Raw genomic sequence first — 26,230 nt, 5'->3', positions numbered from 1 at the left:
TTGAGATGGTTTGGTCATGTGTTGAGGAAGGATGAAAGTGACTGGTTGAGAAGAGTGATGGAAATGAATGTAGAAGGAAGTAGAGGATGGGGAAGACCAAGAAAGACTTGGCTAAAGATGGTGGAAGAAGAAATGCGGGCAAGGGGGTTAACAAGGAGAGATGCAGAAAATAGGGCAAGATGGAGAAGATTGTCATGGGGACCGCAAGGCTAACCCCCGCTCTAGCAGGGAAAATGGCCTTAAAATGCATGTTGTTGTATCTTGCTGAGGAGTGGGGTGGAGCTTCGACTGCACATGCTTGTTTCTCTGAATTTTGCTCCTCCTAATCTTGCTGAGGAGAGGGGTGGAGCGTTGACTGCATAGTGCATATGCTCATTTTGCTGAATTTTGCTCCTAATCTTGCTGAGGAGAGGGGTGGAGCTTCGACTGCACAGCTTGTTTCTCTGAATTTTGCTCCTCCTAATCTTGCTGAGGAGAGGGGTGGAGCGTTGACTGCATAGTGCATATGCTCATTTCACTGAATTTTGCTCCTCATCTTGCTGAGGAGAGGGGTGGAGCTTCGACTGCGCATGCTTGTTTCGCTGAATTTTTCTTAGCTTCAGAGGGGTGCAACTTCGACTGCGCATGCTTGTTTTGCTGAATTTTGCTCTGCCTCATCTTACTGAGGAGAGGTGTGGAGCGTCGACTGCGCATGCACATTTCGCTGAATTTTGCTCCCCCTAATCTTGCTGAGGAGAGGTGTGGAGCATCGACTGCGTATGCTCATTTCGCTGAATTTTGCTCCTGCTAATCTTGCTGAGGAGAGGGGTGGAGCTTCGACTGCACATGCTTGTTTTGCTGAACTTTGCTCCGCTTCATTTAGCTGAGGAGAGGTGTGGAGCGTCGACTGCGCATGCACATTTCGCTGAATTTTGCTCCCCCTAATCTTGCTGAGGAGAGGTGTGGAGCGTCGACTGCGTATGCTCATTTCGTTGAATTTTGCTCCTAATCTTGCTGAGGAGAGGCGTGGAGCTTCGACTGCACATGCTTGTTTTGCTGAACTTTGCTCCGCTTCATTTAGCTGAGGAGAGGTGTGGAGCGTCGACTGCGCATGCTCATTTCGTTGAATTTTGCTCCTAATCTTGCTGAGGAGAGGCGTGGAGCTTCGACTGCACATGCTTGTTTTGCTGAACTTTGCTATGCTTCATTTAGCTGAGGAGAGGGGCAGAGCCTTGCATTAAGATTAAGCAAGCAAACTCGGATTTTCTATGAATAGATTTGCATATTGACAAATTAATCATGAATTACTGCAAAAGAAGTACGATGTATGAATCATGTGGTGACGATGAACAGTCTGCAGTTGATGAATGAATGATCGTTTTAAGGCCATTTTCCCCGCTAGAGCGGGGGTTAGCCTTGCGGACCCCATGACAATCATGGTTCCCTATTTGAGGCAATGTTTTTATGGCCGGATGCCCTTCCTGACGCCAACCCTTGGTCACGCTCTTACGATGCGCAGGGATACGGTGTACCTATTCTAAACCGGGGTACACACCGGGATCATTCATCCCAGCAAGCTGGTACTCAATTTGCCGACCTTGGAAGGATGACAGGCTGAGTCAACCCCCCTGGCGTTAATTCAGCGATCGACCGGGATTCGAACCCAGGATCCTAGGATCCCAAGCCGGCACCCTAACCGCTAAGCCAACACCAGGCTTCAGTTGATACTTTTGGAATTCCTTTTTGTGTTCATCTAATTGTGATCATGTCGTGCAATTAGCCACTAACATTTAGGCAAACTGAATATCAGTTGATCAATCATTTTATGGCCGAAGTAAATTTTAAATTTTAAGGCTGGCATTGTATTCCTCAGTTGTGATTCTAAGCAGTCTGTGCCAGTCCCAATCTGGTTCTGCAAATCTTGTGATAACAACCTCTGACCAATGACCATGCCCGATTGTTAACAATGAAACCTCACCCAATGGTTGCTTTAACAAAAAAACTTTTAATTATTACATCTGCATGTTATTGTTCTTTATTTTGCATCTTTACGTCCATGAAAACATCATCCTGTGAGAATTTCCCAGTAACTTTGTGGAGGGAGCCATGGATTTGTATAGGTCTATGATATTGTGTGGTGGTACCTTGGCCAAACTCCTTCCCTGATTAAACTTATTTGGGACCGGGTGGTGACGCACACACAAACAGCGCGTTGGCTAATTTCCAACACTAGCAACGGTACCCGCCCTAGGGGCGGGGCTTCAATTGGGAGGCCCAAATGAAAAGGCAAAATATCAGAAATTGAAGGATTAAAAAAATTATTTTAAACGATTTATATAAACGTCCGTTAAATCATATCACACACAAATCATCAAAATCTAAACAGTATTTTTAGAATTTCAATAAAAGCCACATCACTGTTCATATCGGTAAATATTATTCCATCGTGTTTGGAAAAACTGGAAAATTGGGAAAACAATATAGCCTATTTTACTCTATGGGTCCCAGGATTACCCACCCAAAATTTTGTTGCGATCGGTTCAGCTGTTTTTGCGGTACCTGGGAACAGACGGACAGACATTTGGTGAATTATAGTAAGAAGAAGAGGAAGATCCTTTCATCCGAGGAAGATCCGAGGGCCTTTCACTCACTCACCGCAGGCAGGTTGGTGGTCTTTCTGTCTTCTACCGACTCCTCTCCGGCCTTGCTCCCCCAGCTCTCTCTGGGCTCTGTCCCCCAAGTATTCCTATGGGTCGCACAAGATCTGCCAGCAACCCTCTTATGGTTAAACTGCCAAAATCTAGGCTCTCTGCTCACCTTCACTCTTTCATTCCCCTTTTCCGCCTCTGGAACAAACTCCCACACTCCCTTCAATCCCACTCCACCCTCCAGGTCTTTAAAACAGCTGTTCACCACCATCTCTTATCTTCCCCCATCCAAAACCTTGATCTTTTCTACCCCCGCTAATTCACCCCAGATCCACTTTTTTGAAATTCCAACTTCTTTCCTGGAAGTCCTTGCAGTGTCCATATGTTTTATACCTCTCCCACCTCCCCCCAAGCCCTCTCCCTCCCACAGTTCTCTCGATGTCCCTGCTCTCAAATGTTGTGTTTGTATCCTTCTCTGTCCCCATGTTGTCTACTGCTCCCCTTATTTTGTGTTTTTTTGTGTCGGTTTGACTTTTTGTGTGATTAATGTTAGCCTTCACGAGCCTCGATCTTGTATACAAAAAATAATAATAATAATAAATAAAGATACTGTACATTCAAAAACCAGTGGTCAGGTGACGACAATATTTGGACTTGTGTGAAAATAGTGCTGGGAAAGAAAACGTTTTTAAACCAAGTTTTATTGAGAAAAAGAACAGGTTGATTAACACCAAAGTTTGATTTAACATCTTACCGACAATGGACATCCATGGATTCAAAACGTGAATTGGTGAATGGAAACCGGCTTTACCTTTGAGAGAATTTGAAGCAACGTGTCCCATTTATGATGCACAAGTGAATGTTTAATATGAAACGGATGAAATGTATTTGTGATAAAACCATCGGGTGACTAACAGTTGGATGGCAATAGGTACAGGAACTTCACAGTGAATGCAGCATTACTTATCCAGTGCCTTCTATCTACGACTTATCTACCGACGTACCACAACCTACTACCACCATCAAATACTACTATCTACTACTACTGCCCCAATTATTCCCACCTTCTTTTGAGGTCGGCCAGAGAAAGTTTATTTCTTTTATTTTTTTTCTCGAAGTATTTCATAGAAATTGTATCTTGTTCAAAGTGCTTGCAATGATTCTATCTGCGAAGGACACAGTGGGGCCTTTAATGTGAGTTAACTAATTCTCACAGACAGGACACCCAGCTTAACGTCCATCCAAGGGACGGCACACTTTGTGCTCGCCCTGCCTCGTAAGGATCAGCACCGATCCTCCAATTTATAGTTGGTCGGGAATCAAACCCAGACGAGACAGCTCAAAGAAAAGTGTTCTGTTTTTGCACCACCGTCACTCAACTAGTGCCCTGTAAATAGCTCTTGATTTTGTAACTGCAAGAGTAAAAAGTTCCTTATGAAATTGCACTCATGGATTCACTACGATTTTGAAACTTTACGAGTCTTCTCATGTGTTTGGAGTCGCTCGTCTCTCTTTTGAACTTGCAGAGTAGAATTTGTTTGAAGGTGTCACGGAAGAGTTTGTTGGACATAGCGTAACAGGCTGGGTTTATGGTGCTGTTTACGTAACAAAGCCAATAGCCAATATGCCAAAGGATCTGTGGAACGCAATCCGTGCAGAAGGTCGACACCAGAACCATGATGTTATACGGGGTCCAAGTGATCAGGAAGGCGAGAAGAATCGCGCTTAGAGTTCGGGCGGCCTTCTTCTCTCGAATGAGAATGATTTGTTTACGTGTTGTTACATTACTCTTGTGAGAAGTTGTAAATTTCTTCCCACATGACACATTGTCCAAGGTCCCCCCTTTATTGTGACTTCTTTGGGAGTGGTCTAACGAATTCAGTGAAATCTCTTCCAGCGCATGTATTCGACAAGTCAAGTTGTTTCCACTGCACTCTTCGACCGCCTCTGCGAATCTTGAACTTGAGTTGGGTGAATTATACAGGCCGATATCGTTGGGCATCATCAGCATGATGGAGTATACGCTTCGGTCTTCCTCCACGTACCTCTCGTCTTCAGACGATTGACTGTTTTGCCGAGAATTTCTGGTGAGGTCCTTCTCGCATCTCTGTATCGGTCTTGAACACCTACTGCTGCCTCCGATAGTCGCACCACGTTGAAGCGTGCTGTCACTGCCAAAGTTGGACGCCTGCAGGCTTGCCAGGTCCCTCGTCCTATTCTCAATCTCCCGGTATATCCGCCAGTAGATGGCAGCCATGATGCTGACGGGCAGATAGAAGGCAGCGACTGCTGTGCAGAACGTTATGATGGGCTCTGAGAAAAACTGGATTCTGCACTCCCCGGCGGGAACGGTACGCTTCCCCATGATGTATTGCCAGAAGAGTATGGCCGGTGCCCACAGCACAAAAGAAACGGTCCAGGCAAGACCGATGAGTAGAGCGGCTCGGCGGGTGGTTCGTTTAGCCCGGTATGTGAGTGGACGTGTTATGGAGAAGTAACGATCGAAGCTGATCGCCAGGAGATTCATGACCGAAGCATTGCTGGCCACGTAGTCGAGAGCGAGCCAAAGGTCGCAGGCGACACTTCCCAGGGCCCACCGGCCCATTACGATGTAACAAGTGAAGAGGTTCATGGAGAATATACCGATGATGAGATCGGCGACAGCGAGACTCAGGAGATAATAGTTGCTCACGGTCTGCAACTGCTTGTTCACCTTGAAACTTGCTGGCACAAGCAGGTTCCCCACAATGGTTGCTAAACTCACAAATCCGGTGAGGAAACCGATGGGGATGATTTCTCTTAAGGAAAGCCCCTCGTTCTGGCCTTCGATGGCGCTCTCGAGTCGGACCATCAACGTGCCGTTTCCCTCTGTGTAGTTGTGAGGGTTAAGCATAGTGAAACGCACTTTGATGAAAGGAAAGAAGTTCAAGTCACTTGTCTCCACCTGCCAATGGTTTGACCCCAGAGCCCTTCCTGCTGTTTGGAGTCTCATGGATAAGGATGTCCATTTTCTTCATGGCAGGATCTCTTGGATGGGAGATATCTATGGATTCCGTCATTCAGGGTAAAAGCAAAACCTGCCCAAAGAAAATAGAAACAGATACGTTATAATCAGACATATCGACTTGATGAATATTATTTGAACTTATCTGTTTAAAACCAAGATATGGCAAAACAATCATTTATTAGACCATTCGTGACAAAATCGAATTTGAAACATTTACAGTTGGTGTTCACAGGTTGGGCTGCTGTCTACTCGTCTTCCATCTCTTCCTTTGCTTTTATGTGTGAATGAAAATGTAGCAGCTGGTTTCAGTTGGCAGTATAATTTCACCAAAATTTTGTCATTCCTATATTGGGAAAGTTGAACAAATAAACCCATTGGTGGCTTTGGCAAACGATTTTTCGTTGCACCTTTTTCCAATATACACTGAAATGGCACTCGGAAGAGCTCAAACCTCCGCCAAGCTGAAGAGTTTAGGTATTGTATCCCACTGATGGGCCAAATCTGGATTCGGACCTGAGCCAAAATTGAATCCATTCGCCCTCGTCACACATCCAACTTGTCCACCAAATTTCGTCCGAATCCTTCCACAAATTTTGAGATGTTTTGCTCACGAAGAGACAGACAAACTGTTGAAAACATAACCTCTGTGGGTGCTGGAGTTAATGACTAACATTGTTCAAACTGGGAAACAGAGAAATTATACATTGCCATTTTTAGGGCAAGGAACTACCTCTCCTTGAAATATCTGCAAAATGTCACAATATTTAGCGTTTTGCACACAATTCAATGTAAATGCCAGGTGTGAGCGGTGAGCATGCTGCAAGATGAGATTTTGTGAGAATATGAACCAAGCAGAGGACCAGGTGCATGCACAAAGAGTACATCCTTTCACCATGAACAAGGACACAACATGCTGGAGTGACCGATGTTTGGACACATCAATGAGCAGAAAGAAATAAAGGAAAGAAGCTTTCCATTAGATTGAGGCTCGGGGAAGAGTAATGTAACGGAGGGTATGTGACCTGACAGTGGGGAAAATCTTGCACATGAGCAAGGAAATGGACAAACAGGACTGGAGGGAAGGAAACGCTGCAACCTGAACATGCACACGAGGGTTGGCTTAGCAAAGGTTAATGGAGGTAATGTATATTATGGGAAGGATTGGGATTGCACTGTGTACGGTGAGTGGTATACGGGTCGGACTGTTGGGAGTGTGGGTAGGTATGTATGGTGTAAGGGTCCGATGGTTAGGAGTGTGGGTGTGTATGGTGTGCGGTCGGACAATTGGGAGTGTGGTTGTGTATGGTGTAAGGGTCGGATGGTTGGGAGTGCGGGTGTGTATTGTGTGCAGGTCGGACTGTTGGGAGTGCGGGTATGTATTGTGTAAGGGTCTGATGGTTTGGAGTGCGTGTGTGTATGGTGTGTGCGTCAGACAGTTGGGAGTGCGGGTGTGTATTGTGTAAGGGTCTGATGGTTTGGAGTGCGTGTGTGTATGGTGTGTGCGTCAGACAGTTGGGAGTGCGGGTGTGTATTGTGTGCAGGTCGGACTGTTGGGAGTGCGGGTGTGTATTGTGTAAGGGTCTGATGGTTTGGAGTGCGTGTGTGTATGGTGTGTGCGTCAGACAGTTGGGAGTGCGGGTGTGTATTGTGTGCGGGTCGGACGGTTGGGAGTGCGGGTGTGTATGGTGTGTGGGTCGGTTGTTTGCGAGTGAGGTTGTGTATGGTGTGCGGGTCGGATGTTTGGGAGTGCGGGTGTGTACTGTGTATGCACTGTATGGTGTGCACGTCAGACAATTCATGGCATTGATGACAAAGATCATGATTATCATGAGGCATACAGCGGAAATGATGGAATGTTGAAGAAATGCGTCTTATTGGAGTGAATATAGTGACTGAATCAGGAGAAATACAGTGAATTGAGGTGATGCCAATGGCAGGTGGTGATGGCAATACAATAGTCATTAAACAATTTCGAGTGTAGATTACTATTGAAGGAGACCGGAGCAACGTTTAGTTAAAAAATAATCATTCAATCATGAAATCGATTTCATGCACAGGGTGAGTCATAAATCCCAGGACACTTTTTGGGAGTGCGGGTGTGTATGGTGTGTTGTGATGCCAACATACCTCTTGCTTATACATATTTGTTTATACCAAGTATTTATATTGTTTTCTTTTCCAGATAATACAAATAATACATTAAACCGAGATGGCAGACACCAGTCCATTTTCAGTGGAAGAGAAGCTGGTAGCAGTGGTGTGACACCAGAAGAGGAGAAACGCAAACAAGACTTTGCTGAACATGTGCAAGAAAACTTCGAGAAGCGTTTTGGAAATCCAGCACTCTCAAAATATAATCTTTATTTTTTGTGAGGGAAAAAACCCATTTCAGAGTGAAAGTGTGCTCGACAGGAAGCTCAACGGATAACCAAAAATTCGTGATTTGGGAATTACAAACGTTAAAACATCCGCTCTCAGATCTCTGAAACGTTCTGCAGAGTTGGGTGTTTCGGATTCATCGATAAGTCACACTGAAAAAAAGATCTTCACATGAAACCAGATAAACCAACTGTCATTTGTGAATTGTCAGATGCAGATCTGACATGTCTGCAGATGCAGATGCAGATGTCTGACATCAGATGTCAGATCATGAAAACAGGTTGACAGCTTGTGTCTGTGGCCACACTTCTATAACCGCACAATCCTGACATGACCACTTATGAAAATGCTCTGTGGATGGTACGTCATAGCTAAGGCTGCAGAACAGCGCATGGCTGAAACAATGCATTCAGGAAGCATTTCGCACCATAACACATGATAGTTTGGCACCATAACACATGATAGTTTCGCACCATAATACATAATATTTTGGTGCCATAATACATATTTTGCACAATAACACAAACACATGGTATTTTGGCACAATAACATATTTTGGCACCATAGCACATGATAGTTTGGCACCATAACACATGATATTTTGGCACCATATAACATGATATTTTGGCACCATAGCACATGATATTTTGGCACCATACCACATGATATTTTGGCACCATAACACATGATAGTTTGGCACCACAACATGATATTTTGGCACCATACCGCATGATAGTTTGGCACCATAACACATGATAGTTTGGCACCATAACACATGATATTTTGGCACCATACCACATGATATTTTGACACCATACCACATGATATTTTGGCAACATAACACATGATAGTTTGGCACCATAACACATGATAGTTTGGCACCATAACACATGATATTTTGGCACCATACCACATGATATTTTGGCACCATACCACATGATATTCTGGCACCATAACACATGATATTTTGGCACCATAACACATGATATGTTGGCACCATAACACATTATAGTTTGGTACCATAACACATGATATTTTGGCACCATGATACATGATATTTTGGCACCATAACACGTTAGTTTGGCACCATAATACATGATATTTTGGCACCATAATACATGATATTTTGGCACCATAATACATGATATTTTGGCACCATAATACATGATATTTTGGCACCATAATACATGATATTTTGGCACCATAATACATGATATATTGGCACCATAATACATGATATTTTGCACCATAACACAAACACATGGTATTTTGGCACCATAAGACATGGTGTTTTGGCACCATAAGACATGATATTTTGGCACCACAATACATTATATTTTGGCACCATAACATGATATTTTAGCACCATAACACATGATAGTTTGGCACCATAACACATGATAGTTTGGCACCATAACACATGATAGTTTGGCACCACAACACATGATAGTTTGGCACCATAATACATGATATTTTGGCACCATATTACATGATATTTTGGCACCATAATACATGATATTTTGCACCATATCACAAACACATGGTATATGGCACCATAAGACATGGTGTTTTGGCACCATAACACATATTTTGGCACCATAACGCATGATATTTTGGCACCATAACACATGATATTTTGGCACCATAACACATGATAGTTTGGCACCATAACATGATATTTTGGCACCATAACACATGATAGTTTGGCACCATAACACATATTTTGGCACCATAACACATGATAGTTTGGCACCATAACACATGATAGTTTGGTACCATAACACATGATAGTTTGGCACCATAATACATGATATTTTGGCACCATAACACGTGATATTTTGGCACCATAATACTTGATATTTTGGCACCATAATACATGATATTTTGCACAATAACACAAACGCATGGTATTTTGGCACCATAACACATATTTTGGCACCATACCACATGATATTTTGGCACCATAACACATGATGTTTTGGCACCATAACACATGATATGTTGGAACCATAACACATACTAGTTTGGCACCATAATACATGATAGTTTGGCACCATAATACATGATATTGTTGCGGATCTCAGCGCCGGCCTTTCCCCTTACCAAGGGAGGATTAGTCCCCTTGTCTTTGATGAGCCGACGGGACCCGGGACCTATGACGTCCTTCCCGGACAGCGTTAGATAGGGTGTTAGGACTATGAATTCGCTGTTACCTAAGTATTAACGCTGACCGGAAACGAGGAAACAAGCCCTGCCCGAATCACTGGTGTTAGTGGAAACGCCGAGCAGTAGCGACCCGTGACCCGAGCCGTTATCAAGGACTAAACCCGATCCAAGCGGTTCGTAATCGTGCCACGCTTACCCAATGAAGGAAATGACTGAAACGGTCGAATTTGGGAAGAAAGGAATAACACAATTTATTTACACTTTGTACAATGAGAAGAAAAATAATACACAGTGCAGCCTTATACAGTCTTAACTTATCCCTGGACAAACGGGCCCGTGCACACTCAGACACACTCACACGTGGTTGCAGATGAACAGGTCGATGGTCCAGGAATGGCATCCAGGCAGCCCTTCCTCCGGTCCCCAACTCGCACCGCGAAGCAGATGAACCAGACGGCAGGAGCTCTCCGCGTGTCGTTTGGCGCGCACGGGATTATCACAGGGCAACGGCAGGCTGGCTTTGGCGGTTATACTCGCGGCTCAGCCGCGTACGTAATAAGCAGACAGTTCCGATAACCGCGAAAAATGCGCTCCTCCCTTCTCAACTGCCAACTTGCATGCGAGTCCTTCCAATGCCTCTTGATACCATCGCTTGGGTCCCGTCCTCATCAAGTCCTTTATAAGCAAGTTCTCTCCAATAAGTCCTCTGACAAATCCTTCTCGTATCAGTCCTCTCAAGGGCTTTGTGCAAAGGCTTATATAGCCTTGCTCAGCGAACGTTCCAGCACTTGCTAGATGCGCCCTTACCACGCCCTCTCAAGCCATGCCCACCGAGCTCTCGTTGGCTGTTGCCCTTACCGTCACCGCCTTTGACATGCTGCTTGACGCGGCCACACCCCGACCTCGCGCTTCTCCCCCTTTTCAGGCCTACCTCGTGGCCACCCGACTAGTTTGAGCAAGCAACGGGCAGCTAACGCCGCTGGCGGCCAAAGCGTAACAAACGAGGTGGATTAGCCGAATGGGGCGTGGGATCGAGTTTGCCCATAGATAGCATTGGTGGAATGAAGGGAGGCTGCAAAATGAAATGACCTAAGCTTATTATTTCTTTACACAATGCAGACGTTAGTAGTGAAATTGCCTACTCTTACACATACTATGACATAACTAATTCTAATGGGCCTACGTGTTGCTTGTGGACTAACTATGGGGGGAAAATCTTTAACCTTTAATGATGTTATATGTACAATTCTCAAAACCTCAATAATATTTTGGCACCATAACACATGATAGTTTGGCACCACAATACATGATATTTTGGCACCATAATACATGATATTTTGGCACCATAATACATGATATTTTGGCACCATAATACAGGGTGCCTCAAAATACATGGAACCCATGTCACTGCTAATAATTCTGCCAATATTAATGTTCTTGTTCTTTTTTTTCAGATTTGAAGAGAGGAGACCATAACAACTAATAATTATCAATCAAAATGCCTTGGACAAAGGAGGAAAAAATATTTTGCGTCACTACTTATTTGGAGACTAAATCATTCAAAACGGTGCAAGCAAAATTTCGCAGGAAGTTCACCTTCAACAACTATCCCCAGAAAAACCAAATTTATCGTTGGGCACACAAATTTCAAGCCACTGGATCAGTAAACAACCTCAACAAGAAGGCAGAAACACCCAGTTCTGGCAGGAAGCTGACTGCAAGATCTCCTGACAATGTAAATGCGGTGAGACATTCTGTCGGAAGGAGCCCAAAAAAGTCCATCCGAAGACGTAGCCAAGAGCTGGGTCTTTCACGTGCGTCAGTGCCAAGAATCTTGATCAAGGATCTTCAGCTGTACCCATACAAGATCCAGATCAAGCATAAACTCACACCAGCTGACATGGCAAAACGTGTTGTGATGTGCCGGTGGTTCGAGAACAAGATCGAAGAGGATCCTGACTTTCTTGATGATGTTTGGTTCAGCGACGAAGCACACTTCTTGCTCTGTGGGCATGTCAATAGCAAGAACAATGTGTTCTGGGGCACACAAGCCCCAGACGAGGTGCTTCAGAGGCCCTTGCACTCTGTGAAATTCACGGCCTGGGTGGCCATCTCAAAACATGGCATAATCGGACCGTTTTGGTTTGAAGACGCAGACGAGGAGGCAGTCACTGTCACAAAGGAGCGTTACATTGTTGTGCTCAACAAGTTCTGGAGGGGACTTGGGAGACGTCGTGGCGTGAATCGAGATGTGCAATGGTTCCAACAAGATGGGGCAACTCCACATACAGCCAACATCACGATGGAGTGGCTGGACCACCGATTCCCTGATCGGCTGATCAGCAGGCGCCGCGAACCCGAGTGGTCTCCGCATTCACCCGATCTGAACCCCCCAGATTTTTATCTCTGGGGGTTCTTGAAGGACCACGTGTATGAGAATCGTCCTCAATCCATTTCTGAACTGAAAGTGGCCATCACCCAGAAGATTCATGCCATCAGGAAGGAAGAGTGTGTCAGGGTGATGACAACTTCGCTCGTCGGCTTCAAGTGTGTCTAAGGCACAAAGGCGGTCATTTGGAACATGTGCTCTAATAAATGTATCGTTTGAGCTAGAGACCTCAAATCTTCAGTTTTTTAATTTTTATCATATCAGCTTCCAGGAAATGTAAACTTTTTTGGAGTTTCTTGTCTGAGTAATAAATTATTATCATGTTAATGGGTTCCATCTATTTTGAGACACCCTGTACATGATATCTTGGCACCATAATACATGATATTTTGCACCATAACACAAACACATGGTATTTTGGCACCATAGGACATGGTATTTTGGCACCACAACACATGATACTTTGGCACCACAACACATGATATTTTGGCACCATAACACATGATAGTTTGGCACCATAATACATGATATTTTGGCACCATAACACATAATTTGGCACCATAATACATGATATTTTGGCACCATATTACATGATATTGTTGCGAATATGGAATTTGGCCTCCATATCCGCTTGTAAATATTCCCCTATTTCCCCAATACTCCCCAACTATCCCCAATCCCCCATTCCCTAGTCCCATTGTCTGTAAACAACACTCTGTAGAACCGACCTTCCCCTTTTTCCCCCATTAAATGTCGTGCCCAGGTCCACCGCATCTCACGTAGACAACTTTCGGACATCTTGCTAGTTATTCTTAGTCTATGTCAGTTAAGGACTCGTTTCCATTAATTCCGACTCTTCGTTGCACCAGAATGTGATTATATGGCACCAGTAGTGAGTTTAGGACCTTTCCCATACCTCCTCCCATCTTCTTCCCCAAACAACAACAACAACAACAACAACTACAACTACAAACAACAACTACAACAACGGCGCTGCGCGGGGGAGTGTGCGTCCTCACACCGGCTCGGTTAGCCGCCATTGACGATGCGCTCCGGCGGGGTTACCACGAAGGGGCTCCTTGTCAGCCCCTCGTCAAGGGCGGAGCCGGTAACCCCCCCCCCCCGCACGCACCCAATGAGAAGCAACGTGCCGATTCCAGCTGGGGCGGAGCTAACGAGCCGAGGGCGTGTCACTCCCCGCCGGATATACGCGGCCACGTACCGGACGTGACGTCAGATGCGCCCCGAGCTTGAGAAGACAAGAGAGCCACCTCCGAGCGCTGAGAGACCTCCTGCATCTTTTGGGCCGCGCTATCCTGTCCCTGAGCACAAGGTGCACCTTGTGCTGGCCATCGAATACCCGCTTTCCTTGCCATCAATCCCCGTGTGAGTCAGTTTTTGTCCTGTTTATCTGTCGTCTGTCGGGGCTATTATAAGACCGTAATTAAGTGCCTATCTTACTATGCTGTACCTCTCATCCCTGTAATCTGACCTTCCGCCCTAATATAATCTCCTCCGGAGGTCTTGAGAACCGTATCCCTGGTGTCGTGTCATTTGAATCCCAGCCGTGTGTCTTTTCCTTCATTGATTTAGCATAGCGCGATTTGGTCAACGTCGGGTGGAATCGGGTGAGTTGGGGAAGAATCGGGGCAACTGTTAGGTCGCGGCAATACCACCGCTCGGTAAATAACATCTTAGCCGCGTCCGTAACAATATTTTGGCACCATAATACATGATATTTTGCACCATATCACAAACACATGGTATTTTGGCACCATAAGACATGGTGTTTTGGCACCATAACACATGATATTTTGGCACCATAACACATGATATTTTGGCACCATAACATGATATTTTGGAACCATAACACATGATATTTTGGAACCATAACACATGATATTTTGGCACCATAACACATTATATTTTGGCAGCATAACACATGATAGTTTGGCACCATAACATATGATAGTTTGGCACCATAACATATGATATTTTGGCACCATAACACATGATAGTTAGGCACCATAACACATGATAGTTTGGCACCATAACACATGATATTTTGGCACCATAACACATGATAGTTTGGCACCATAACACATGATAGTTTGGCACCATAACACATGATAGTTTGGTACCATAACACATGATAGTTTGGCACCATAACACATGATATTTTGGCACCATAACACATGATAGTTTGGCACCATAACACATGATAGTTTGGTACCATAACACATGATAGTTTGGCACCATAACACATGATATTTTGGCACCATAACACATGATAGTTTGGCACCATACCACATGATATTTTGGCACCATAACATGATATTTTGGCACCATAATACATGATATTATGCACCATAACACAAACACATGGTATTTTGGCACGATAAGACATGGTGTTTTGGCACCATAACACATGATATTTTGGCACCATAACACATGATATTTTGGCACCATAACACATGATATTTTGGCACCATAACACATGATAATTTGGCACTATAACACATGATAGTTTGGCACCATAACACATGATAGTTTGGTACCATAACACATGATAGTTTGGCACCATAATACATGATATTTTGCACCATAACACAAACACATGGTATTTTGGCACCATCAGGTATGGTATTTTGGCATCATAGCTCGATATTTTGGCACCATAACATGATATTTTGGCACCATGACACAAACATGGTATTTTTGGCACCATGAGACATGACATTTTGGCACCACAACACATTTTGGCACCATAACACATGTTATTTCGCACCATAACACATGACATTTTGGCACCATAACACATGGTATTTTGGCACCATAACACATGGTATTTCGCACCATAACACACGGTATTTTGGCACCATAACATATGGTATTTTGCACCATAACACATGGTATTTTGGCACCATAACATATGGTATTTCGCACTGTAACACACGGTATTTTGGCACCATAACCCATGGTATTTTGGTACCTTAGCACAAATACATGGTATTTTGGCACCATAACGCATGATATTTTGGCACCATAACACAAACACATGGTATTTTGGCACCATAACACATGGTATTTCGCACCATAACACACGGTATTTTGGCACAATAACATAGGGTATTTCGCACCGTAACACACGGTATTTTGGCACCATAACATATGGTATTTCGCACCGTCACACGGTATTTTGGCACCATAACACATGGTATTTTGGCACCATAACACAAATACATGGTATTTTGGCACCATAACACATGATAGTTTGGCACCATAACACATGATATTTTGGTACCATAACACATGATAGTTTGGCACCATAACACATGATATTTTGGCACCATAACATGATATTTTGGCACCATAATGCATAATATTTTGCACCATAACACAAACACATGGTATTTTGGCACCATAAGACATGGTGTTTTGGCACCATAACACATGATAATTTGGCACTATAACACATGATAGTTTGGCACCATAACACATGATAGTTTGGCACCATAATACATGATATTTTGCACCATAACACAAACACATGGTATTTTGGCACCATCAGGTATGGTATTTTGGCACCATAGCTCCATATTTTGGCACCATAACATGATATTTTGGCACCATAACACATGATAGTTTAGCACCATAATACATGATATTTTGGCACCATGACACAAACACATGGTATTTTTTGGCACCATGAGACATGACATTTTGGCACTATAACACATATTTTGGCACCATAACACATGGTATTTCGCACCATAACACATGACATTTTGGCACCATAACACATGGTATTTTGGCACCATAACACATGGTATTTCGCAGCTTAACACTTGGTATTTCGCACCATAACACACGGTATTTTGGCACCATAACACATGGTATTTCGCACCATAACACATGGTATTTTGGCACCATAACATATGGTATTTCGCACCGTAACACACGGTATTTTGGCACCATAACATATGGTATTTCGCACCGTAACACACGGTATTTTGGCACCATAACACAAATACATGGTATTTTGGCACCACAACGCATGATATTTTGGCACCATAACACAAACACATGGTATTTTGGCACCATAACACATGGTATTTCGCACCATAACACACGGTATTTTGGCACCATAACATAGGGTATTTCGCACCGTAACACACGGTATTTTGGCACCATAACATATGGTATTTCGCACCGTCAGACGGTATTTTGGCACTGTAGCGGTTCCCGCTGAATGTCCACAATCGCCTTGCACCTGCCAGGACGCGGCCAGGGCGCGATCGCCATGTCGGGCTCGTCCGGACGGGCCCAGACGCGCCTCTCCTGGGCATGCCCAGACTCGCTGTTCCCGGGCACGCCCGAACCTCCCGGGCACGCCCGGTCTCGTCTTTCCCGGGCATGCCCGCTCTCGCCTTTCCAGGGCTCGCCCAGAGCGCCCAGGCACGCCCAGCCTCGACTTGCCAGGCCGCGTCCAGGACGCCCGGGCATGTCCAGACTCGCCTTTCCAGGGCTCGCCCAGAGCGTCCGGGCCTGCCCGCTCTCGCCTTTCCAGGGCTCGCCCAGAGCGCTCGGGCACGCCCAGCCTCGACTTGCCAGGCCGCGTCCAGGACGCCCGGGCATGTCCAGACTCGCCTTTCCAGGACTCACCCTTGACACCCGGGCATGCCCAGTCTCGGTTTTCCCGGGCAAACGCCCCGGCATAAATGTGTACATATATTGCTGCCCGATAAACGGGCTTGTCAGAATACCTGAGCTGTTTTGTTTCAATAAAGCAACTCGGACGAATTCCGTCTTTGGTCGCGTCAATTCTTTCGACTCGCGTTGGAGCGCAGTTCCTTCACTGGTGACCTACCGACATGGACACGGCAGTGACTCTTAAACTGCCTACCTTCTGGGAGGCTCACGCGGCTGTTTGGTTCGCCCAAGCGGACTCTCAGTTCGCCCTGCGAGGCATCACCGTGGACGACACCCGCTTCCACCACGTCGTGGCGGCACTCGGTTCCGCCACCGCGGCCCGCGCCCTGAGCCTCCTCGAGCACCCGCCGGCTGCTGACAAGTATGACGCACTGAAGACGCTCCTCCTCGATGCTGTCGCCCTCTCACCGGCGGCACGCGCACGGCACCTGCTCGACCTGCCCGAGCTCGGCGACACGCGCCCGTCCGAGCGCATGAACTATATGCTCTCGTTGCTCGGTGAGCACTCTCTGGATTTTCTGTTCCGCGAGCTGTTCCTTCGCCAGCTGCCTCACCCGGTACGCCTCGCCCTGGCTGGCACGTCAATCACCGATCCCCGCGCCCTCGCCAGGGAAGCCGATAAGATCTCCTCGGCGGGCCAACACATCGGCGCGGCTAACTGGAGCCTGCCGCCGTCCGAGGCGACGCCCACGACGCCCGAGCGCCCTGCGCGGTTGGAGGCCGAACTGCCGGTGCAACTGGCGGCCGCCACGCCGCGCCGACCGCTTCCGACACAACGGCCGGGGCCTCCACCTGACCAGGCGTGGTGTTCTTACCACGCCAGGTTCGGACACAAGGCTCGGACGTGCCGACCCCCCGTGCACTTTCGGCAAGTCGGGAAACGGCCGGGACGGCGTTCATTCCCAGCCATGAGCGCCGGCCACTCGGGCAACTTGCTTTTTATTCGGGACAAAGCGTCCGGGCGGCGTTTTCCTTTGTGACACCGGTGCCCAACTGAGCGTCATACCCGCCTCCGAGCAGGACAGGCGGGACGCTGTTTGCGGCCCCTCTTTGGTCGCTGCTAATGGCTCGGCCATACGCACTTTCGGCCCACGTGACGTCACCCTCTGCTTTGGCAGCCAGTGCTTTCAGTGGACCTTTGTGACCGCCTGCGTCCCCATGGCTTTGCTGGGCGCCGACTTCCTCTGCGCGCACGGGCTGCTTGTCGACGTCGAACGACGTCGCCTTGTCAACGCCGAGACCTTCAGATCCCTGGCGTGCACGATGAGCAGCTCCGCGCCGACCGAACTGGCGTGCGCCCGCCCGACGGCGAACGAGTTCGCTCGCCTGCTCACGGAATTCCCGGCCCTCACGCGGCCGACGTTTTCGGCCGTCGCAGTGCGGCATGGGATCGAGCACCACATACCCACTACGGGCCCGCCGGTCTACGCCAGGGCCCGCCGCCTCGACCCGGCCAAGCTCGCCGTGGCAAAGGCCGAGTTCGACGCGTTGGAGCACCTCGGCATCGTGCGGCGCTCCAATAGCGCGTGGGCCTCACCACTGCACATCGTGCCAAAGCCGGGGGGCGGATGGCACCCGTGTGGCGACTACCGCCGCCTCAACGACGCTACCACCCCCGACAGGTACCCGATCCCGCACATCCAGGACTTTTCCGCCCGTTTGGCGGGACGGGTCATATTTTCCAAAATTGACCTGATACGGGGATACCACCAGGTACCTGTCCGGGCGGCCGACGTTCCGAAGACGGCCGTCATCACGCCGTTTGGCCTGTTCGAATTTTTGAGGATGCCGTTTGGCCTCAAGAACGCAGCCCAGGCGTTCCAGCGCTTAATGGACGGCGTGCTGCGCGACCTGCCATTTATTTTCGTCTATCTGGACGACATCCTCGTCACCAGCACGTCCCGCGCCGAGCACCTCCTCCACCTCCGAACACTGTTCGGTCGCCTCAGCGAGCATGGCTTAATTGTCAACCCGGCCAAATGCCACTTCGGCACGACGACCGTTGACTTTTTGGGCCACCGCATCACCAAGACCGGGGCCGTGCCGCTGCCGACCAAGGTCGAGGCCATCACCACGTTCCCGCATCCCCGTTCCATCAAGGCCCTACAAGAGTTCCTCGGCATGGTGAATTTTTATCACCGATTCGTGCCCCGCGCTGCTCAGCTCATGCGGCCCCTTTACAAGGCCCTCCGGGGCAAGCCAGCCAAGCATGACATCGTTTGGTCCGCGGCCATGGACGCGGCCTTCGCGAGCGCAAAACGGACCCTCGCCGACGCAACGCTGCTGGCTCACCCGGTGCTCAACGCGCCCATCGCCCTCACTACGGACGCCTCCAACTACGCGGTGGGCGCCGTCCATGAACAATGGGTGGATGGGGTTTGGCAGCCACTCGCTTTTTTCAGCCGGCAACTCCGGCCGAACGAGTTAAAATACAGCACGTTCGACCGCGAGCTGCTCGGACTATTCCTGGCCGTTCGCCATTTCCGACACCTCCTGGAGGGCCGCCCGTTCACGGCTTTCGTCGACCACAAGCCGTTGGTCTACGCAATGGCCAAAGTCATGGAGCCGTGGTCGGCCCGCCAGCAGCGCCACCTCTCCGCCGTGTCGGAATTCACCACGGACATCCGGCACGTCGCCGGCAAAAAAACGCCGTGGCCGACTGTCTTTCTCGGGCCAGCGCGAACGCGGTCCACCTCAGCGTGGACTTCGCGCTCAAGGCGGCCGACCAGACCACCGACACCTCGGTGCAGGCCCTCCGGGCGGCGGACACGGGCCTCCGCCTGGCTGACATCCCCTTCGCGGGCACCGTCCTGCTCTGCGACGTCTCCCAGGGCCAGCCTCACCCCATCGTGCCCGTTTCCTGGCAGCTCCGCATCTTCGCCTCCATCCACGGCCTTTCTCACCCGGGCCGGAAAGCTTCTCAGAAGCTGGTGTCGGCGCGTTTCGTCTGGCACGGCCTTCGACGGAACGTCCGCGACTGGGCCAACGCCTGCACGCCTGCCAGCGGGCCAAGGTCCACCGCCACACCCAGGCCCCGCTAGCACCTTTCACCGTGCCTGCACGGCGTTTCGACCACGTCCACGTGGACCTGGTGGGTCCCCTGCCCCCATCGCGGGGGTTCACCCACCTGCTCACCATGGTGGACAGGACCACCAGGTGGCCGGAGGCCGTGCCCCTCACCTCCACCACCACCGCCGACGTGGCGCAGGCGTTCATCGCCACCTGGGTCGCGCGCTTCGGCGCACCGGCAGACATCTCGTCCGACCGCGGCCCACAGTTCACGTCCGAACTTTGGGGCGCGGTCGTCCGCTCGTTGGGGGTCACGCTGCACCGCACCACGGCCTACCACCCCCAAGCCAACGGGTTGTGCGAGCGGTTTCACCGCTCCACGAAGGCCGCACTCATGGCCGGCCTTCAGGACGACGGTTGGACCGACCGGCTGCCGTGGGTCCTTTTGGGCCTCCGCACGGCCCCCAAGGAGGACCTCCGGGCGTCCACCGCCGAGCTCGTCTACGGCCAGCCGCTCCGCGTCCCGGGCGAGTTCGTGCCCGACGCTACCAGTCCCTGGTCCGCCGCACACAAGCGCTCGGACCTCCAGGAGGCCGCCCGACGATTTGCCCCCGTGCCAACGTCCCGCCACGGTGGCCCCCAGTCCTACGTCCCCCCGGCGCTTCGCACAGCGGAGTACGTCTTTGTGCGTCATGACGCACACCGGGGGCCACTCCGGCCGCCGTACGACGGGCCCTTCCGGGTCCTGCGACGGGGCGACAAGTCCTTCGTCGTCGACGTCGGCGGCCGGTCGGACCGGATCTCTGTGGACCGCCTCAAACCGGCGCACGTGGACGTCGACCGACCACCACGGTTGGCCCTTCCTCCACGGCGAGGCCGCCCCCCGTCCACAGTTCCCCCCGCTCGACCACCCACCACCAGATCGGACCCCCCCCCCCCCACGACCCTCCAGGGGTCGCTTCGGCCGGGTCATCCGGACCCCCCTTAAATTGACCCTGCCGGTGCAGGTCGATTCTGGTGGGGCGTGTGTAGCGGTTCCCGCTGAATGTACACAATCGCCTTGCACCTGCCAGGACGCGGCCAGGGCGCGATCGCCATGCCGGGCTCGTCCGGACGGGCCCAGACGCGCCTCTCCTGGGCATGCCCGGACTCGCTGTTCCCGGGCACGCCCGAACCTCCCGGGCACGCCCGCTCTCGCCTTTCCAGGGCTCGCCCAGAGCGACCGGGCACGCCCAGCCTCGACTTGCCAGGCCGCGTCCAGGACGCCCGGGCATGTCCAGACTCGCCTTTCCAGGACTCGCCCTTGACACCCGGGCATGCCCGGTCTCGGTTTTCCCGGGCAAACGCCCCGGCATAAATGTGTATATATATATTGCTGCCCGATAAAGGGGCTTGTCAGAATACCTGAGCTGTTTTTTTTTTTTTTTTTTTTTTTTTTTTTTTGTATACAAGATCGAGGCTCGTGAAAGAGCGAACATTAATCACACAGAAAGACAAACAGACACATAAAACAAATAACATCGGGAGCGGTAGACAAGATGGGGAGAGAGGGGGAAGGACACAAACACAACATTTGAGAGCAGGGACCGAGAGACATGGAGACATCGAGTGATCTGTGGGAGGGAGAGGGCTTTGGGGGGAGGCATGTGAAGGGGGGGGGGGGGGGTGGGAGAGGTATAAACATATGGACACTGCCAGGACTTCCAGGAAAGAAGTTGGAATTTCAAACAAGGTGGATCTGGGGTGAATTAGTGGGGGTAGAAAAGATCAAGGTTTTGGATGGGGGAAGATAAGAGATGGTGGTGAACAGCTGTTTTAAAGACCTGGAGGGAGGAGTGGGATTGAAGGGAGTGTGGGAGTTTGTTCCAGAGGCGGGAGAAAAGAGGAATGAAGGAGTGAAGCTGTTTTGAAGTGAAGCTGAAGCTGAGCTGTTTTGTTTCAATAAAGCAACTCGGACGAATTCCGTCTTTGGTCGCATCAATTCTTTCGACTCGCATTGGAGCGCAGTTCCTTCAGCACCATAACACAAACACATGGTATTTTGGCACCATAACGCATGATATTTTGGCACCATAACACAAACACATGGTATTTTGGCACCATAACACAGGGTATTTTGTGTCGGTTTTCACACGGCACGTGGACAATAATTATCTTGTGCTTACGGCGGATGTCATGCAGATGTACTCGAAGTCAAAGGAGTTATTGTAATTGTTGTATTTCTGTGTGTTATTGCAATAGGAGTTATTGTAATAAATTGTGTTATTCTTACTCCTGTTATTATGCGTTACTGTTATTACTGAAATGTTATTACTCCTGGAGCTTATACAGTTATACCTCACACACTGTACAGCAGATATATAGCCTAACGATATTCATGCATTCATGCCAAAATAAATAATGGTTATTGGTGAAAGAAACTTGGCAGCCTTGATATTAAGTTTCATTAAAATGGACCGAGTTATTCACACCCAAATGCACCGCAGTATATATTTGTTATATAACTTTATGCTGAAAAGGAAAGAATAAACAAACGTTTCGTAGTTACTTTCGTAGTTACTATAGTAAGCCTCCTATTGCAAAACGTTCGCACAAAGGGTGAAAAAGCGATCGTTTTTCGCTTTAAATAACGCGCGCAAACGCATGAATAATTTCACTCATTCATTTCACGCATTCATTCATTCATTCATTCATTCTTCGCTTGGTTTCCTGTGCTGACCAACATAGCCAGCCCAGTGGCGTCTGTTGTAATTGGCTATGCTGCTATGGCCCGTCCAATCCAGTGGCCAATTATTCCGAGGAAATTGGAAAGAAACTCTTGTGTTTACCCTCACGATTAGCGTGTTATGCTCCGGCAGTGTGGTATTATATCGTTCCAACGTGTCCTTTGGACATTGTACTCCGGTTCATGGTCACGTGATTCGGGTTCGTGCGGATACGGGATTACGGGGTAACGGGGACCGCATGTAGGGTGGGGGTTGAAATGTTTATTTGACTACCTACTTAATATCTGAATGCTTATCATATATTGTACTGCAAAAGTATGTCGAATTTTTTTTTTTTAAGTGAAGATATTAGGCGGTGTATAGTTAATGCCGTGTCGATGCAAAATTCCAGTGAGGCATGTACTGTCGCTCCCATGATGACAGCGAAGTACAGGTGCTCCCTCTGCCGGAATCTTTTACAGTTTCCATCCTCGCTGTTCGATTAGCAAGGTATTCATTCCTTCGGTTGGAGTCATGGAGATCATGCAGTGGAAGATAGTTGTTGGTGGATGTACCCATATGTAACTATGAATGGTGGTTATTTATATTTGTAGTATTTAAGGAAAGTTTTATGTGAGGATATGTCATGCTCATGGGTACTGTAAGTAACTGTAAGTGTATGTGTCGGTAAAATTTAAGTTTTAACGTACTTTGACGTACAGTACTGTAGTCTGTAGTTACTAATGACGCAAATGAACGAGATTGTGGGTTAAATCTGAACACTTTCTGCTACATAGTATATCGATTCAAATGCGACCCCAATATCATCGCGGGTCTTGGGGCTGCCCTTCCCAGTGTAATCTCGGGTCTATGAGAACGAATGTAATCGTGGGTCTTCGCCTCTCGACACCGTGGCGCCAGTGTAATGACAGGTCGATGATCTGTGTCCCAGTGTAATGACAGGTCGATGGTCTGTGCCCCAGTGTAATCAATGGTTGATGATCTGTGCCCCAGTGTAATCAATGGTTGATGGTCTGTGCCCCAGTGTAATCAATGGTTGATGATCTGTGCCCCAGTATAATCAATGGTTGATGGTCTGTGCCCCAGTGTAATCAATGGTTGATGGTCTATGCGCCAGTGTAATCAACCGCCGATGGTCTATGCGCCAGTGTAATCAACCGCCGATGGTCTGTGTCCCATTGTAATCAACGGCCGATGGTTTGTGCCCCAATGTAATCATAATCTATCAGTTTTGGATATTACTCGTACTATTTTAATGATGTTTTTCCGTTATCTGGGAAGTGTTTTTTTTTCGCATTAATAGTCAATCCTAATTGCATTTTTCTCCCTTTTCTTTCTCCTCAATGTCAGTGTAGGTTGATCTGAACGGGAACCTGCTGTCCCACAATGAGGCCAGATACACATAGGGGACATCGAGGGAGTCAGCATCGAGCTCTTTCAGGGCAGGGGATGGGTGAGGGCCGTGGTGGTCGAGGTGGTCGTGGTGGAGGTGGTCGTGGTCGTGGTGGTGGTGGTGGTGGTCGTGGTCGAGGAGCTCAGGGTGCCTATGGTGGTAGAGGTAGCCAAATGAGCAAAGATAATTCACATTGGCATCATGGAAGCAGGGGAGGTGGCCGTATGGAGCATCACAAGCCATTATTTACAGGTGGAGAGGTGAGTATAGTTAATCAGCTGATTATGCCACTGTAATTCTGTGGATACTCTTTTTTATGGCTTTTTTATATTTTGTGTACAAGATCGAGGCTCGTGTAACACTGTCTTGAGGAACTCCAGCCTGAACAGGAAGGGGGAGATGAGAGAATTCCATTCAGGGTCACACGTTGACTGCGGACGTCTGCAGGCCATGCGTGGAGGTTTCCATGGATACCATAGGAGGAGAGTTTGGTGAGCAAGGCATGGTGCCAGACCGTATCGAAAGCACGTGATATGTCAAGGGAGACGGCTCTGATTTCCTGTTTGGCATTGAGGACCTCCATCCATTGTTGAGACAGCAGAAGCAGCATGTGCAGAGTAGAGTGACTTCGTCTGAATCCAAGTTGATGATCAGAGTTCAAACCATTGGAGAAGAGGAAGGATTTGATATCCAAAGCAATGATGGATTCCATGACTTTGCTGATAATTGGGAGAAGGCTGATTGGTCTGTAATTGCAAGGATCTGTTTTTGCACCTTTTTTGTGTAAAGTGGCGATGTTTGCTGATTTCCAAGCTGATGGCAGATGAACTTGAGCAAAAGAGAAGGTGAATAGAACAGAGAGAGGGTGAGATAGAGGGGCAGAGCAGGATTTTAGGACCCGCGGGCTGATGCCGTCTGGTGCAGTTGCAGAATCAGAGTCGAGGTTTGACAAAAACTTCTCCACCTTGTCAGGACAGAAGGACACAGAGTCCAGGAGCAGCTGGGTATGACTGGGTGCGGTGGGTACAGAGAGAGACGGGTTTGGAACACAAGATTTTGAGGCAAACACAGAGTTGAGACATCCAGATTTTTCACGTGCGGAGTCAGCTGTGTAGCTGTTTGAGGTAAGGGAGGGGATGGAGGGGGAGCAAACACCAGAAACAGATTTGAGCAGACGCCACCAGGATTTGGAGGAGGGACACAGGTTTTAGAGTTCAGTCTTGAAAGTAGAGATATATTGTTTCCTGACTCTCCTGGGGGTGGATACACACTTGTTCTGAGCTTGGTGGAAGGAACTGAGATTGCCTTCAGTTGGATTAGCCTTTCATGAGGCAAAGGCAAGTTGTTTCAGGGCAACTGCCTCACCACAAGATTCAGTGTACCATGGACGGGAGGAAGGGTATGACAACTGAAGACTATGGGAGGCCAGTCCAGATGTTTGATGGCGGCTTAAAGACAGTACCAGTCGGCCTGAGTGAAATGCCAGACTCGTCGGCGCTGAGGAGGCTGAACGGCCAGAGAGATGTCCACTTTAACAACGAAATGATCAGATGAACCGATTGGAGCAGAAGAAGAGCAGCAGACATTTGCAGGGAAGGTAGTCATGACCAAGTCAAGAAGAGAAGATGCTCCAATGACTGAGATCTAGGTTGGGAAATTGACAATGTCAGTTCCAATGAGTCGCCGAAGTCCTTTTCTGAGGTATCGTGTCTGGTGCGAGAGGTACCCACACCCTGCCAGCTGGCATGATGACAGTTGAAGTTGCCACATATGAGGAAGGGAGAGTTGGGATGAGTGGATTGAAGTTGGTCCATGTTGTCA

General features: G+C 48.4%; 2 protein-coding genes across 7 annotated transcripts in view; one reads left to right on the top strand and one right to left on the bottom strand.

The window, feature by feature from the left end:
• Positions 1 to 3,317: 3,317 nt before the first annotated feature.
• The window catches only part of LOC137417646 (muscarinic acetylcholine receptor M1-like), a 74,786-nt gene continuing 51,873 nt past the window's right edge, over positions 3,318 to 26,230 (bottom strand). The window contains exon 2 of the mRNA XM_078784210.1: positions 3,318 to 5,704. Coding sequence (XP_078640336.1) covers positions 4,060 to 5,619 — 1,560 coding nt within the window. The 5' untranslated portion in view covers positions 5,620 to 5,704 and the 3' untranslated portion in view covers positions 3,318 to 4,059. The remainder of the gene's footprint in view (positions 5,705 to 26,230) is intronic.
• AVEN (apoptosis and caspase activation inhibitor) overlaps positions 23,382 to 26,230 on the top strand; it is a 90,599-nt gene continuing 87,750 nt past the window's right edge. The window contains exons 1-2 of one of the 6 annotated variants that reach the window (XM_078784211.1): positions 23,382 to 23,505; positions 24,372 to 24,669. In XM_078784211.1, coding sequence (XP_078640337.1) covers positions 24,403 to 24,669 — 267 coding nt within the window. In that variant the 5' untranslated portion in view covers positions 23,382 to 23,505; positions 24,372 to 24,402. Of the gene's footprint in view, positions 23,590 to 24,366; positions 24,670 to 26,230 lie in introns of all 6 variants that reach the window. The other 5 variants (XM_078784216.1, XM_078784213.1, XM_078784212.1 and 2 more) reach the window with 5 other exon arrangements.

Source organism: Myxine glutinosa, chromosome 9 (genome assembly GCF_964187855.1).
Source record: "Myxine glutinosa chromosome 9, kmMyxGlut1.1, whole genome shotgun sequence".
Classification (NCBI taxonomy): domain Eukaryota; kingdom Metazoa; phylum Chordata; class Myxini; order Myxiniformes; family Myxinidae; genus Myxine; species Myxine glutinosa.
The sequence above is the reverse complement of the archived record's forward strand: the minus strand, read 5'-3'. Positions and strand labels throughout refer to the sequence as shown.